The 16631-nt window shown below is 44.7% G+C and overlaps 2 protein-coding genes and 1 long non-coding RNA gene across 31 annotated transcripts; 2 read left to right on the forward strand and 1 right to left on the reverse strand.

The window, feature by feature from the left end:
• The first annotated feature begins 2099 nt into the window (after window positions 1–2099).
• LOC120703116 lies at window positions 2100–4350 on the forward strand. Its single transcript, XR_005686802.1, has 2 exons — window positions 2100–2627; window positions 2721–4350. It is a non-coding gene; the product is annotated as an uncharacterized LOC120703116 (long non-coding RNA).
• A 1091-nt stretch (window positions 4351–5441) lies between these two features.
• Window positions 5442–9957, reverse strand: LOC120703115. Of its 29 annotated transcripts, none has more exons than XR_005686778.1 (8): window positions 9159–9817; window positions 8902–8977; window positions 7976–8190; window positions 7597–7705; window positions 7022–7182; window positions 6872–6936; window positions 6180–6351; window positions 5442–5699 (listed from the first exon to the last, which is right to left on the reverse strand). XR_005686778.1 is itself a non-coding variant. In XM_039987128.1 (3 exons), exons 1-3 carry the CDS (start codon window positions 9627–9629, stop codon window positions 7699–7701), a joined length of 585 nt encoding a protein of 194 aa, XP_039843062.1. In that variant the 5' UTR covers window positions 9630–9846; the 3' UTR covers window positions 7189–7698. The 29 variants fall into 29 exon arrangements, 3 of the variants coding, with proteins under 3 accessions (XP_039843062.1, XP_039843063.1, XP_039843061.1); XR_005686788.1 differs by lacking the exon at window positions 6872–6936 and having other exon boundaries at window positions 9128–9208; window positions 9365–9811; XR_005686781.1 differs by lacking the exon at window positions 6872–6936 and having other exon boundaries at window positions 9159–9208; window positions 9317–9807.
• A 3702-nt stretch (window positions 9958–13659) lies between these two features.
• LOC120701882 (histone-lysine N-methyltransferase, H3 lysine-4 specific-like) lies at window positions 13660–16399 on the forward strand. The gene is made up of 3 exons (XM_039985689.1): window positions 13660–14560; window positions 14762–15252; window positions 16232–16399. The coding sequence occupies exons 1-3, from the start codon at window positions 13660–13662 to the stop codon at window positions 16397–16399; spliced, it is 1560 nt and encodes a 519-aa protein (XP_039841623.1).
• Window positions 16400–16631: the final 232 nt, after the last annotated feature.

Genomic DNA, 16631 nt, shown 5'->3' on the forward strand with positions numbered 1-16631 from the left:
GCTGCCGGCGGGGCCTGGTGGCGGGGTCAGTCCTCGCGAGATGCTGCGGCGGCGTGCAGGCACTCGGTGCGAGCCTGGCAAGACAGAGAGGAAGTGGGGTGCATGCCACGCTGGCTGGTGGCGGTGTCACTGCGGGTTGGGTCCGGGTGGCGGAGCGGGATTCCGCCGGCGCGGCCAAGGAGGCGGCTGGACGCCGCGCGCGTGGCGTGCGTGGCGGGGAAGAAGGAGACCGGGGAGAGGGAGGAAGAGGAGGGGCCGTAGAAGATGGGCCGGGGGGAGTTGATGGGGTAGCGGGCCAGTGGGGTGAGGCGGCCCAGGTCGGAGGGGAAAGCGGGCCGGGGGAGTGGGCCGAGCTGGGGAAAGAGGAGAGGGGAGGGGTTTTTTCCTCTTTTTCTTTTTCTGATTTTTGTTTTAGATTTTTTTTGGAATGATTTGGTGAGAATTTGGTGTAGATATGTGAAGGGTATTTGGAGGACAAAATATTGAGACTGTGTGGAGATTTTGGGTGGGGTCGTTGGTTAGGGCATGATCTAATCTCTTGCGACTTAATTAAGGTGGTTTTTAACGAAATTTTCGGGACACGATTTTCAGGGCGTTACATAGATCAAAGGATATCCTCGGATTATCAAACTCCAAGAACCGATCAAGAACTTCACCGGAGAAGAACCACGAGCTGGAACACAAGATGCTCGGGGTTTTGGCTTAACCCAAGTATATGAAGTTCATACCCCACGTCATAGCAACCTTGAGACAGCACAAAAACGCGGGAAAAGCATGGAACCCTAAGAAAATCAAAAGAGGCCGGTTCCAAGAACAAGAACGGGAAGGAAGCAACCACGAACACAAATCGCAGCACACGGGAACAACAAGTAGCGAGGTCACCTTAGCTTTTCATTGAATCAAAAAGGTTTTTACACCCTAAGAACTCAGCTACCACCCGAACATCCAACCCGCTTTACACGAGACAAGGAATGAGGGAGATGAAGACACCTTCAATCCTTGGACCTCATGGACATGAAGCTCCTGCTGAATCCTTGAGAGCAAAACCTAGGAGGGGAGTGGAGCAAACCATCTCCCCTTGCCTTCACCCGGAAGCACCAGATGCGACGCGGCATCTGGCCCGGCCCCTTGACGTCGCGACATCAGCCCCGTGCCCCCTATCCCCATCGCGGCCGCCGCACGCACGGCGACACCGCGCATGGCCCTGGCCCCACCACCCGGCCCCACCATCCGGCCCCGCCACCATGACCCTGCCGCCGCATCACGACACACGCACGGCGAAGCCGCGCCAGGCCAACCCCAGCCCCGCCGGCGACAACCTCCCCTTGGCCCACAACGATGCCACGGTTACGACTGTCCTTGCCGATGATCGGCTCCACCGCAGCATCATCCTCGACCCCGTTCCCGTTCTCCTTCAGCACACGCATGCGCCTGAAGATGACGCGCGCCGTGCACACGACAAACTCGCTCAACTCCCCGCAGCACCTCTCCCGGCCCCGCCAGCCTCGCTCTGCCCCACCGTCGGTGCCCTACTACACCACGTCGCGCGTCACGGCGATGATTTGCCGTTCATTTGGCCGCCTATAAAAGAGGCGACACCGACGCCCCGCCTCGCCGCACACCACCCCGGCCATTACCCCCCTCCAAATTCCCCCATCCCCCACTCGATAGGATCAAGGTCAAGCTCCGTCCCGTTCCACCCGACCACTGGTGACGCGCCGACCCTACCTCCTCTCCTAGCCACAGCCAAGGCCGATCTCTTCCACTGCAGCCACAAGCACCGCCGCATCCACCCGTGAAAGGCTACCCTACCCCCTCTAGATGGACGCATAGACCCCACCATTGAATTCGCCCCATCAGTGTGGTGCTCGCAAGCCTGGCCCCATGCCGGGAACCGGACCGACGGCGGAGAACTACCGCGGACCGTCGGCGGCGGTTCGGTGGATCCGTTCCGGTCCAACCGGACGGGGAACCCAGCTGGCCGTTAGCGTCGTCCCCTCCTCCCAGTCGCTGCCTGGTGGACCCAAGCTCACGCCGTCGCCGTCGCCATCCCGCTTAACGCCGTCCCCTCCCTCCACCATTGCCTCACGGGCCCCACTCCCCACGGCGTCCCCGCACCGTCACCGCGCTCCCAGCGCCGCGCGCTGGGAACCAAAGACTTCCCCCAAGTAAAGTTCATCTCTACCCCCTGAACTCTCCACAAAATCTAAATCTACTCCCTGCCCAAATCAACGCCCATATCTCCTCCGTTTGAACTCCGATTTAGGTGATTCTTGCGCCTAAATTCCTCTAAGACCACGCTCTATAAGATCATTTCTATCATCCCACTTCTCTTACGGCATCGTTACATTTTTCTCAATGTACTGTTTACAAAATTTATTATATCAACAGTCTGAAAAAGTTATACCGACTATTTCGGGTAAACCTAAAAGTGAGTCCAAGGATAAAGAGAAGAAGCATAAAAAGCACAAAGACAAAGACAGGAAAAAGATAAGGAGCATAAGAAGAACAAACATCGGCATAAAGACCGGAGTAAGGACAAAGATAAAGAGAAGGACAAGGATAGGAAAAAAGATAAAAGTGGGCATCATGATTCTGGTGGCGATTCAAAGAAACATCATGAGAAGGTTGGTTCATACTCTGTCTGTTCAGTAGCTTCAAATCTTATCCATCCTTTCGAACTATATTCCTAATGATGGCATGCTCACTATTTGTATCAGAAGAGGAAGCACGAGGGAACAGAGGATTCAGCGGATGTGCATAAGCACAAGAAGAGTAAGGTAGCACACTGCCATTTTTCCTCTCTGATATGATATTTCTATCATAGATTAAATTTGTCATTTTGTTAATATGGCTGTTCAATTATGGCAGCACAAGAGTTCCAAAAATGACGAGATGGGGAATGGACTTAGCTAACTGCATTTTCCTCCTAGTTCTAGCTATCAGTTCTTGTAATTTGCTGTTAAATGGGAACTCCGATGGTTTCTGTCATCAAAACCTGGTGCCGAATAGTGGTATGTGCTTCTTTAGTTTGCTGTTTTTTTTCTCGAACCACGTAGGAGAGCTGCGTGTCATTTCATTAGGAAGAAACTGAAACAAGCCTTGAAGAGGTTTAAAACCTCTTAGGGCAAACAACAAACCACACCCAAGCACACACGATGGGCAAGGGCCACACATTAAGGCCCTGGGGAGGACCTCTGGAGGAGCTCCTGGAGTCCAGAAGCCTGGTCCTACACTACACCACAACAGCCCCTCACTAGCCACTGAGAGACAAACCTCTCTAACACTGTTGGGTTCTGTTTGTTTTCCTGCAACTTTGCTTTATTTTGTGTTAGATATCTGACTTACATATCTGTCTGTCTTAGGGTGCTTTATGTCTATTGGTGAAAACATGAAGATGTAAACTTGTAAACGTTTCAGTTAGGCTAAGGTCACCGGTGGGCCTACAAATGGGCAGGCATACACTGTTTTACACTGTAGACTACACTGTTCACAGAATGGAGTTTGAAATAGGTGGTGGGATAGAAGCCCTGGTGAGGTCAGCCTTAGAGAGCTTGCATCTTTTAAGCCAAATTTAAGAGGTTTTATTTAACTAATTGAGCTTAATTGATGAATAGTTCAACCCTTGCGACTTTATTTGTCCATGCCTTGCCTTTTGCTTGACATCCCTATGAACCTAACGGTATTCTCATTTGATTTTTATCTGCATCTCTGGAATATCCAATTGTGCAATGCCATACATAGCTGCTATGAGATTGTATGCGGACACTTATATGTTGCTTTTATGCTTATCAATCTTGATGAACTCATTAACATGTCTTTTGGTATGGTCTGACATGCGTCATAGTCTTTGATGTAGGCTGTTTTGAATGACTTCTCGCTAGACCACAACACATGGAATATACCAATATATTCCTGAAAACATTTGCTTGAACGGAACTTTTCATGCATCATATAAAAACACACGTCAATCACTAGTATAGTAATCATTTTTTACAAATATGATATGATAAATCAGTCTTAAGCAATCTGCCAACTTTTTATGTTTATTTGGATGGTGCAGGTATGATGTACTGAAGCTGTTTTTGTTAGAACATCCAATGAGGTTGCTTTGCAGCGTCCATTTTGAGGATACTTAGGGACTAATCCATTGTACCATGCAAAGAATTGATTGCAGAAAAATTGGGAAAATGGAATGAGGCTTTTGACTGAACTCATGCCGTAGCTTGATTAGTGGTGGATGTACAGTACAGGATGTGGTCTGGTCTCTGGAGGTGTAGTTCATGACATGTATTTGAAACATAAGTTGGTTATCTTCGTGCTGATCTTAGTTCATAGACAGTTGGGGTCTTTGGTTGTTTTGCATGTCGGTTGTCAGTCGAGATTTGGTATGATGGCCAGCGTGCTTTCTGGCATCAATTACCTTGCATATTCAGTTTCTCTGGTTTTGACAATCAATGATTTTAGTTACGTTCCAAAGAAAATTTTAAAAGGCTAGCAGCATATATTGTTGTCTAAATAGATCATAACAAATGTTTCGGTTTGAACCATTAGTTCATTTGTGAAAGTATCAGGGACGAAGTACGGATGTATCGTGTAGTAGTATTTAAGCCTTGTAGCCATCGTTTGGAATGCTGGAAATATATTCTTTTAGAATCCTTTGGTTTTCAAATGTTTTGTGAAATTTATATATGATTTCTACAAAATTCCTGCATTCTAAACTTTGTATTTTCTTCGAAGCCACTAAGATGTTTAATTATGTACAAAACGTATTCATAGAGTAATTTCATAGACAAATTTCATACGTACAAAATTAAGCTGACAACACTGGGCCTGAAAGACAAATTTGACAAATTTCATGTAAAGTTAAGCTATGACAGCCCTCGGCCTAAAAGAATGCCGAGACAGACAAGAAAGACACCGTAACGGGAGGTTTGAGTGCAACCATGCAATTTGTGGATTTGAGCCTCTTCCAAATCTAATTCATCGGCTATTAAGCGAGGTGGAAAACACTTTGCATCTTTCCACTCGCACCATCCACACTCCTCCGTCTTAAATTATAAGTCTTTTAACTTTTTTTTTGACACCAAGTTTTGCCAACTCGTTTTATTCAAAAAATTTACGAAAATATAGAAAACTTCAAGCCAAACAAAATAATAATTATGATATTTTTTGAAAATAAATGATAATTATTCCATATTTATTTTCAAATACATACAACCTGTCGCCACTGAGGCGAACATCGCTTCCCTAGTGCAACCGCGTCGACGATTACCTAGCCGGACCTAGCTAGATGATACGGCGTTGGCGACACAAACGTATATTACTAGAGAAGATAGCGCGCTAACGCTGCGCCCGTTGTCAATGGTGAGCAGAGGTCGTGTGTGCCTGTATTTCGCATTCGCATACACAGAGTTCCAATATGTTTCAACTTGACGAAAAAAGTGAATTAATTCAATCATTTTATTCTATATAGGAATAAGCACTACAATCTTTGTATGAAATACAGTATACATTGCAAATCACCAGATTAACCGTACATAAACGTGGAAACATAGAAATTTCACATGTGTCTTCACATTTTGATTCACATGTATTAAACGAACCAAAATTAAGAAGCTATGCAATGCACAGCTACATCTAACATTGGACACAGATGGTGCAAGACTGCAGGGGCTCATGTAGGAAGACTATGTAACCTGAAAAGGAATACACAAATTAGATGGCTAACAGCGAAAAGGGAAACCCAAATTACATTTTCTATGAAAGTTAACGACGAAAAGGGAAACCCAAAATCACATTTTGTAAGTAAGAGCAACATATCTTAGCAAGGTTCAACCCTTTAAAATGTGCAGTGCTTACAGAGAACACAGATGTGTGAGGGCAACGGAATAAAATGAGAATGGAGTATCGCATTTGAAGTTGCACTAAGCCCACAACTAAATTTTGGACAGCACTATATTTCGGGAAGTACACATCCTCAAGGCTGAAAATCAGGGAGCAGTTTAAGTGTTAACACTTAACATTTGAATTTAATTATTTGATGGGGAAATCCTGATGTCACATCGTGCTCCAAGTAAGATGACAGGTATCAGTAGAATAAGAGTCCATGAAATTATAGAGTCATGGTAGGACTGGTTTGTTTTTTTAACTATGGAACACATCCAAAAGTAATTTACCTGTGTTGGATGTTCATAATTAGCTACGAATACCGATGATGCACCCTGAATCCTGGCTATTTGACAGGGGCATTTTGAGGTACGCAAGAGGAGATGAAATACGGCAATAGAAGGAACCTCTGCATGTGCTGAACACAAATGTCTTTACATGCTCGTCAGTTTGTCTTCCATCCTGATAAGAAATAATGATTTTATGACATACCAAAAAGGGGAGAAAATAATACTCCTAGGAGTAATAAGAAGAAAATTCAGAGATGCACATGCTGTTTCGGGAGCCCAAAGTCATGTGGTCAGCAACCACATAACTAAAGGAAATGTCTGATCGTAACGGTAATTGAAACATAAGTTTTGGAAATCTAATAAGGCCTAATCATAGAGGCCAAGCATTAATAATTAACAGTGCACTAAGAGAGGGGTGAATAGCACAACCTAGGAAATCTATACGAACAGAAGGACAATGCAGATTCGACATGAAAACATCAAATTTTATGGATACACTCAGATTAATAATTTTCCTCTAGAGGTGCACCAAAGCAAGCCCATGAACTCTTAAACATAGCACCCCAAAGATAGAGGCACAAGTGATTCTGACATAGGAATCCAATGACTATAGAATTTAGATAGTAGTAGGCAACAATATGCTGCAAATTTTAATTCATGAACTAAGAATATCTAATAGAACAGTGTCCAACCCTAGCACGATACATGTGATGGAATGACCATAGGCAATCATGCCAATCTTGACTCGATTAGGAGACTGCATTAAGTAATCATGGAGGGTTAAAAACATGTCTATAAGCTTGAAAAAAGCGTAGCATGTAAATAAAATGCTGACCAAATACCTCATACCAACTGCAAAAACATCCTCTCTGCAGCTTTAATTTGGCTGAGGAACCACCATGCATAATTGTATCACCTTATGTTAAATTTGTGATGGAATATAAGCAGGATGGTTGTTTTTGACATAAGCGCCAACACTTGGAATGAGAAAAATGTCAATTTCCTGAAACGGCCAGCACAAATAAGGATTCAGTAGCTCATAATTCATTTTGGCAATTCCATTCTTTCCATTTATATCTAGTTCCGATAGGTTGTGCAGGTTGCTACAAAAGTTTTATGTTTGTAGGTATCAGAGATAAATTCGACGTGACCTGTTGTATGGAGGGAAATCTCAAAATCATGTGTTTGGAAGAGGAACTCTAAAATTCATATTCAATGCATCAGTGCAACATTGTTACATAGTTTACTAGTTGCAGGAGCCTGTGGGCATAATGTCATCCGTTTCCATGGTAGGTTGTGCAAGTCAACACATTAGTGATTATCTAAGAAATACACATTGGATAGACATTAATAATTAGGTAAGAAATATACATTGGACTGTTCAAATATTTGGAACAAAACTAAAACCTGTACCTACATGCAAAGTGATGTCGCAGATTTGACATAGGAGCCACGATAGGAAACTCAGCTGGTTTGACATGAAATAGTTCGTTTTATCTTTCACAACGTGTAAAATCGTTCACAACCTGTAATAGAAAACCATGGGCATCAACAATTTGAGGAGCATCTCTTCTAAAGGTAAAGCTGAAGGGTAGAGGGATCAGCCCAAAAATTTAATGGGACAATATATTGAAACAGGAAAACCACACACAACTTCGTTGACGGCAAGGCCACAACGAATCATCTATTGCATGCCGGCAAATAGGTTTGTGTGAACATAACCAGTAGGAAACAAAGGCAAAGATGAACGGGGACGGAAAGGGGACCAAATAACTGAATAATGAACCGTCACTGACCAGAGATTACAGGCTCACCGTGATGCTGAGCTCTCCAGCCTCGTTGGGTTGGCTAAGCATCCACACCACGTGGTCGGTGAACTGGAATGTGAGCATCCAGTGGAGTGCAATTATCAGCAGCATAAGTATATGAGGGGGATGTTCATAAAACTGCAGGCCAAAATATCCTCACAAATACCCAAATTTAGATATCTTCATCATGTGGATGTCTATACCTACAGACCAAAAATTTTAATTGTCATCAGCAATGTAGAATTGAAGATATCGTTGTCAGGTGGGATTGGACAGATCATTGTACGTACACACCACAAATTTTAATGGTCATGAAAAACGTAGCATTGAACGGGGGTGTTCGCTTGTGCTACTTTGCAGCGCTTTTACCAAGGATGTATCTATTTCTACGGTAAAATATAGCGCCCCAACAGGGAAAGCCGCAGCCCAGGTCGGCTGTATAGCTGCAGCGAACACCCCAGGTAATCAGGCTGCGTTACACCTGCTCGCTGAACCTGATATAGCCATTTAGGAACAAAAAAATAGAGTACCATTGTTCTATAAGAATAGAAAAACATAGAGGTGACAAAAATGAAAGACATCTTTTCCCTCCCTGTAGGCAGTCCTGGAGTTAGGATAGGAACACATATACCTTGAAGGGGAACATTAATTAAAATTGTACACAACAGGCATAAGCAAGCAATACGAAAGACTGGCAATTTTGTAATTCACATCAGTGCTACCAATTAAAGGGGTTAAAACGATTTTGCTCTTCTCATGTATTCTTTTCGAAAGGATTTGGAACATGTTGCTCCTTTTTTATTGTTTGAAATCAGTCAAGGCATATATGACCCACATGTAGCTAATATTGTGTTTTTTAGTTTCACAGGAAGCAGAGTAAATGAAGGTATGGACTTACAAAGATGTATACTTACATTGACATAAGGTAAGTAACTGCAGGTCTGCAACTTGTGCATATTGGGAAGGCACCAATATTCAGACAGAGCTTACCTGAATCCATGAAGGTTTCATTAGGCAAAGAGTCATAATCTTTTCTGGATATGAAAACCTTTCTACAATATAGGAGTATCTAATAATGTGAACTTTAGGTCATGGTTGGAGACATAAATAAATAGGGAAGCCTCGATTACTAATGTGGACCTAATAATTTCAAAATCGTATTCTCACTGACCGTGAAAATGTGATAATTGAAGTGGGCGCATGATTCCAGTCTCATTCCACCTACATAGAGCATTGTATTAGCAGAAATGATCATGTAGAGAACAACACTAATAAAACTGATATTGCTGAGCACATAGCTGTACAGAAGAGATGACTTCATGCACTGACGAATAACAATTTTTGAAGCAGCAGGCCATGCTGGAGAGGCATGCGCACCGGCAGGAAGGAAGGCCACCAAGGTCACCCGGCAGTGGAGCAAAGTGCCGCGAGCGCACGGATCCGCGCATGAGTTGGCGCCGGCGGCAGACGTGGCTGAGAGAAGGGGGTTACGACGATGGATCTGTTCAGGAGAGGAAGAGCCGGCTGGTGAAGGGTCCGCCGGCGACGGGGATGGCGTAGCAACGCGCGAAGAACACACTGATCCGCGCATGAGGATGGCGTCGGCGGCGGATCTGGCCGAGAGAAGTGGCTTTGGATCCATCCGTTTGGGAGAAGAAGAGCCGGCGGTGGATCTGCCGGGAGAACGGGAGGCGCGAGTGGAGAGAGAGAGAGAGAGAGATTGGGAGGGAAGAGCAGGGGCTAGGCAGCGGCGGAGGGAGAGGGGCGGGAAGGGATTTGGGCGGAGCGGCGCGAGGCGGGGCCGGGACGCGGCCGTGGCGGAGGTGGGGCGGTGCGGGGGCGGAGTGGGGCGGGGGGCAGGACGGCGGCGGAGCGGGCGAGATGGGCCAGTGGCGGAGTGGAGTGTGGCGGGGAGCCGGCAAGTGGCCAGCCGCCGCGCGTGCGAACGCGCCAGGCGAAGGCGCGGGGCACAAACGCAAGGACGGATTGGGCCACGCGGCGCCTGGCGGGGCCCGCCGAGGAACAGTGATCGGAGGGCCTAGGAGGGCGGAAAACTCCATATGATGTAAGGTTAAGGCTAAACTCACCAAACAACTTCTATCCCAACTTTTGGCCTTCCCACTCCATAAATTTCGTAAAAAAAAAACATCACATCAAATATTTCGACACATGTATGGAGTACTAAATAAAGTCTATTTACAAAACTTTTTGCATGGGTAGGCTGTAAATCGCGAGACAAATCTAATGAGTCTACTTAATCCATGATTTGCAACAGTGATGCTATAGTAACCATCAACTAATCATAGATTAATTAGCATCATTAGATTCGTCTCGCGATTTACAACCCATCTGTGTAAAAATTTTTGTAAATAGACTTCATTTAGTACTTCAAATTAGCAAGATTCCGTCGCTAAAAATTTTGATTTTCAACTAAACACGGCCATTTCAAACTCCACTCGGTGAACAGTACAATCTACAGTGCGAAACAGTGCAGAACAGTGTATACAAGGCCCTTTACATACCTATTGGTGACCAAGGCCTAACTATATGAGAGACTAGTTAGAGGTGGGGAACGGTACGATGTGGTCTGGAGTCATGAGGGAACGATGTGGGTCTTTTTAAGGGGCCCATTGCGAGGACTCGTCAAGTATTAACGGAGACAAATAAGGAAGACGGTAGGAGGGGTTGTATGGTGGAGGTCCGGAGGAAGAGCACGACCCACTGCTTGGTAGCTTTTGTGAAAGATCCACACCATCACCCTCAGGTATCGTAGGGCGTGGAAACGACGGACATATCTAGCGAAGCAGAGGAAGATCTGGACAGAGAGGCTGCACAGCTTCCACTCGTCCCATCAATCCATGGCACTTGACACACCCATGGATGAATTGATTCACTTGTTCGATCTCTTTTTTTTTTGTTTTCTTGGTTTATTGACGACAACCAAGATGGTTCACTTGGGATGTGTAGCTAAGGAAGTAGTCATGCTTCTTAACTAAACACTTCCCAATGGTCTGTTGTGGGTGCATCGATCTTCTCTTCTTTACCTAGCCTTTCTTTATTAAAAAAGAAAAAGGATTCTTTTTTTAGGGCAAAAAAGAAAAAGGATTCGAGATGTTTGCTTTTACCTTTCATTGTTCTCCTAGTTGTCCCTTCGTGTATGTCTATCTTGGTATGGTGACCTGCGCAAGGTGCATCCATCCCAGCCTGTTGCTTACAGTGTTTTTTGTGTGTACTAATACAATTTCTAGCTCAGCGGTTAATGTCACCGCAAATTAGTGTTTACGGCGATTGTTGGCGGGATGGTCCGCCTGCCTGTTTCCAGAGGCGGTTTGTAAGATAGACGACCCAACAATCGATTTGTATAGCCAATATATCTTTAACCCATCTCTATAAATGTTTTTAAAAACATAACAGTACTACTCTGTTCTTTTATATATGACGCCGATTAGTTCATTTTTGAACTATCCAAGATCATATATAAAAGAGCGGATGGAGTACTAATGTCGAGTAGGATTCGATCAAAGGGAGTGTTGTGAACCCAATATGTCTCCTCACAGAGTCATGTTTCTTCACATTGATCTCATCAAGACAAGACACCCATTTAAGAGAAGGATTAGACAGACTAGCCGGTTAATCTTATAATTAAAAGATGTCTCTAGCTTTTGGCAATGGTTGAAGGAACGGCTGTCTTTTTGGGAACACATTCGCTAATGGCATCCCTTCCCCATATATATAATTCACACAATGATCAATGCAAAAAAAATGTTCTTCCATTTCTCGTTTCACGTTACATCACATTCGAACCGAACACACACTTCCTTCAAAACAAAGAAGGAAAAGAAATAGCAGTCCCAAATTAAACGGCTGTAGCAGTAACAGCTATTAACAGCAGCAGCAACAACAACAGAAAACACACCAATTAATTAATGCAAAAGTAAGGAATCAGCATACATATAATAATATCAAACCGAAGCAGCAGCAGTAGAACCACTCAGGAATAGGGCCAGGATTGTACATCTTGTCGTTGTAGCGAAAATGGCCTCATGCCATGTTTCGTATATTAAGTATTTTGGTGATTGATTGACAACTCAACACTTGGACTAATGAGTTTGTTGAGATGCATACTTGCAGACATTTAGGTTCAAGGGATGAAGAAAGAAGGTGCCGAAGGCTAGGCCCGAAGGGCCGCCCTTACGGGGGTTCCGCTCCCCGGTGAGCAGACGGGAGTTGAGGGGGAGCCGCCCCTCGCGGGTCTCAGGGCAGCGCCCTAAAAACCACATAGATTTTCAAGGGAGAAAAACCATCCTCCGGAAGCATCGGACAATGGACGAAGTCACCATGAAGACCAAGTGAAGCAATGGGCAAGAAACAAGAAAACAGGGAGCATCGGATCGACCGACGCCCCAAGATTTGTACCCGTCGGTACATCTCGCCCAACAGCTGTGAAGAAGGTGGCATTTACCAAGCACCGGATCGACCGACGCTGTCATCGGTGCATTACGTTGGTCGAATTACACAGAAGCTTTGCAAATGGAATTTCAACCCATAGGATCAACAGACGCCTTGGAGATTTACACCGATGCCACCAGAGAAGAAGAGGAGGTAGAAATCTACACTCATCGGAAGAACCGACGCTGACGTCGGTACAATCATCGGTGTATATAACAGCTAGTTCAGAAGTTCAAATCCTCAGAGTCATCGGATCAACCGACGCTAAGGAAACAGGCATCATCAGTCCATCCGATGATAAGCGACCTTTTTGGGTACTTTTCCCCAACGGCTAGCTTGAGGGCCTTGGCCTACATATACCCCCAAGGGCCTTGGCTGGGTGTGCTGGAGTCCATGAAAGCATAGAGGTGCTACTCAAGTGTAGAGATACTTCATCCACCACATTGTGAGCTTAGTGAACACACATTGGCTAGGTTAGAGCCTTGTATAGGTTAGTTCTTGAGAGAACTTCCTTGTATCTTGAAGCCTTGCTGCGGCAAGCATCTTAGTGATCGCCGGAGGACCCTCCGACTTGGTGTGGAGAGGCACGGCACTTGTGCGGGGACCGGAGACCCCATTCTTGGTGAAGAAGCTCCGACGAAGGGGAAGAACACTCTGTGGTGACCGAGAGAGACGGTGGCGGCAGCCTTGTCTTGGTGACTTGGTGGCGCTTGGCCTTTACTTGCCGGGAGCCTTGGTGGCGAGCGTAAGACGGTGATCAGAAGAGACAAAGAGTTTTGTAGAGGCTTGCCTTGGTGGCTTGCCGCCGTGGGATGTAGGGAGGACTTGGTGTTTGACCGAAGCATGTTACATTGCGTGTCTTCCATCGGGAGTTTGCATCTCCTTCTCTCTACTCTTGCATTTATGTTTCCGCATTTACTCTTGTTGAGCTTTAGCATTAACTAGCATGCATAGGACGTGTTAGTTTTTATTTGCTTGCATTAGATGTTTTTATAAGCCCTAGGTTTTAGAGCACGATTAGTGACCCAATTCACCCTCTCCCCCTCTTGGGTCTCCCTTCAATTGGTATCAGAGCTAGGGCTCACACCCTCACACGGTTACGCCAATTCAATTGGCAAATTTTGTGAACCGGCTCATTTGGGGACTTTAGGCTTCACCGCCTAGTGAGTTTTTAGAGACAAGGGGAGAGGATGAGTACCGATAGAGCTCCGTTTTTTGATGGTATGGGCTTCCCTCAGTGGAAGGTGCTTATGGAAGCACATCTTCAAGCAAAGGGGCTTGATGTTTGGCGTGTCACTAATGAGGGCAAGAGAAATAAAAATAAAAGTGAAAAACAACATGATGCCATTGCTAAATCCACACTCTTGTCCTCCTTATGTGATAGTGTGTTCAATCGAGTTTTTAATAGTCCAAATGCTCATGAATTATGGAAACTCATTGTCGAGAACGAAGAAGGCACTAAGGATGTTGCCAACCAAAAATACCATATTCTCGGTGATAAGTTTGCTAACTTTAAGCAACTTGAAAGTAAAGATGCTCATGACATGTACTCACGTTTGAACATTCTTGTGAATGAGATAAATGGCCTAGGAGTGAAGAACGTTGAAGATGGAGACATAAACTGGAAGATCCTCCAAGTCCTTCGCAAGCCCGACTATGACATCATCAAGACCCTCTTGCTCAAGGAAGATTTGGAAAACAAAAAGCCAAATGAATTGATCAACCAAATCATTGCCCATGAGTATAGCATGGGGATGAGCAAGCCGCAAGGGGGCGCCTCTTCTTCAAGCCCAACGAGCCTCACCGCCAAGCACACATGCAAGCTTCATCAACCACGGCGGCAAGAGGAGAGCTCAAGCGATGAACATGAAGAGGAGGAAAGTGATGATGAGGAGAGCTCAAGTGAAGATGAGCAAGTCTCAAGGGCCATACGCTACCACCATGATAAGGTAGCCAAGCATGTGAGGAAACTCTACAAGCTTGGTTATGAAACCCGCATAAGGAGAGATGAGGTGGGCGTATTCAAAATGGCGTCTAAGAAGAAGAAGAGCAAGACCAAGAAACATCTAGCTTGCTCCGCCATCCACAAGTTGTCACCACCACCAATGTGCCTCATGGCCAAAGGTAACAACGATATAAGTGATGACTCCTCCTCCTCCGAAATAGAATCCGATGAGATTTGTGAGATGATGAACTTGATTAATCAACAACAAGAATACATGCTAAAACAAGATGAGAAAATCAAGACCCTCAAAGCTAATAAAGAGCTCAATGCTTCCTTTGTCTCAAGATATGAGAACTTGCTTAACAAATTCAATTTGTTAGACAAGGAGCATGATGAGCTCAAGAAGCTAAATGAGGAGCCTAAATTAAAATTTGAAAATCTCCAAAGTTCATCGGATGCATCTATACCTTGTGATATTCTTTGTGCTATTCCCATTGTCAAGGTAGATGTGTCTACCTCTTGTGATCTAATCTCTTGCAAAGAAAATGTTGTAGAAATTCTTGATGAAAAATTCGAGCAAGAGAATGAAATGCTAAAGCAAGAGGTAGAGAGGTTAATGGAGGACTTGCGCCGGCTCAAAGGAAAAGTGCATATGGAGCAATCCCAACCTTCTCAAAATAACCCCGCTAAGGGCGTGAACAAGCTTGAGAAGGGGTCCATCGTGATTTGTTTCAAGTGCCACAAGGAAGGCCACAAGTCCTACCAATGCAAGGAGGAGAAGGCCCAACAAAAGAGCTCCAACAAGGGCAACAACAAGGGCAAGGGCGACAAGAAGGCAAAGGAGGAACAAAAGAAGAGTCCACATTTGAAGGTCTCACTAGTCTACACCAAGCCCACTTACAAGAACAAGCAAAAGAGCAACCACTACATTCTTGAGAAGAAGAATAAAGGCAAGGTGGTGGCTCATGCCGTAGGGTGGAGAGACTATGGATGGAACCGGTCCATTTGGGTGCCCAAGGATGTCATTCACAATATAGATGGCCCCCAAAGGATTTGGGTTCCCAAGACTTAGAGGGAGATCAATGGCCTTCGGGGAATTTGGAGACTTGGCTAAGTTTAGGGTGCATAAGTAGGGATGCATCATGGTATTGGATTGAAGCCAAGTATGGGATCATAAGAGTATTGGCCCAAATTCCCCTCCCTACATATGAGGTAAAGAGCAAGGTAACAAATCATGCACCATTGTAGCTCAAATGTCTCTCTAGGTTTGCACAAGCATGTTTTCATTCTCATCTTCAATTGGTTTTTGCCTAAGCTTGTGTTTCCTAGTTTACTTTTGGTGAGTTGCTTGGACTAACATTCTATTTTGAAGCAACTTCACATGAGCTTAACTTGGGTGTGAAATGCACCATCTCTTGCATGGCACATGATCCACAAAGGTAAAGTTAACCTTACAAGTGGTAAGCTAAGGTTGCCTTCAATTGGTGCCATGTTTCCAAGTTATGGAGTCTTGATCCCCATTATGTGAATTACAAGTGCATATATTTGTCTAAGTGATTCAAACACTATTGCACACATTTAGGGGGAGCTAGCTCTATAGCTTGTGTTTGTGTGACTAATATGCTTTCAAGTGCTATTTGTTGTAGTCACCTAGCTATCACTCCCAATAATTCAACTTTACAATTAATATCCATCTTCCACAAAAAGAAATTGATATCAAGTGAGCAACTATGTGGAAAAGGAAGAAGGAGCCAAATTAAATGGAGAAGAGCAAGAAAAGTGGTAAAACCCCCCTCTCTAGTCCATTCCCTTGCTACTAATGCTTTCCCATGGCAAGTTGCGCTTTGTAGGCCTTGTTAGGTGATTTTGATGCCAAAGGGGGAGAGAATGTAACAAAACAAGCAAAGGGAGATAATAAAACAAACACACTTCTTCCATCATGGTCAAAGGAGTCCATTGTGGACAAAGGGGGAGAGTTATGGCCAAAGGAGGAAAGAAAAAGAGAAGAGAAGAAGTAGTGCAAGGCATAAAGATAGGGGGAGTAAAGAAAAAGAAGAAAAAGGGGGAGTACCATGCCCAATTTGGTTCAATAACCCAAGTGGTTCAAAAGCCGGAAGAAATTATCCAATTATGTACAAATTGGTATTTTATGCCGGTGGCATTTAATTTTGGGCATGTGTAAGTCATCCAAGCAAGCTAAGTGGTTTCTAACTTAAACTTGTGTCAATTCTTTCAATTCTTGTAATTATA

The sequence above is a fragment of the Panicum virgatum genome, chromosome 4K (assembly GCF_016808335.1).
Source record: "Panicum virgatum strain AP13 chromosome 4K, P.virgatum_v5, whole genome shotgun sequence".
NCBI classification, from domain to species: domain Eukaryota; kingdom Viridiplantae; phylum Streptophyta; class Magnoliopsida; order Poales; family Poaceae; genus Panicum; species Panicum virgatum.

Bases quoted from the DNA above. Each gene is read 5' to 3' on its own strand.
- LOC120701882 (XM_039985689.1), top strand. From the start codon at position 13,660: ATGGGCTTCCCTCAGTGGAAGGTGCTTATGGAAGCACATCTTCAAGCA. The intron at 14,561-14,761 runs GTAACAACGATA...TCAATTTGTTAG, and splicing joins AATGTGCCTCATGGCCAAAG to ACAAGGAGCATGATGAGCTC. The intron at 15,253-16,231 runs GTCTCACTAGTC...TGCGCTTTGTAG, and splicing joins AGAAGAGTCCACATTTGAAG to GCCTTGTTAGGTGATTTTGA.
- LOC120703115 (XM_039987127.1), bottom strand. From the start codon at position 9,629: ATGGATCCAAAGCCACTTCTCTCGGCCAGATCCGCCGCCGACGCCATC. The intron at 8,978-9,127 runs GTCCACATTAGT...TCATGGATTCAG, and splicing joins TACGATTTTGAAATTATTAG to GTAAGCTCTGTCTGAATATT. The intron at 8,191-8,901 runs GTAAGTATACAT...TTTGGTCTGTAG, and splicing joins GTTACTTACCTTATGTCAAT to GTATAGACATCCACATGATG.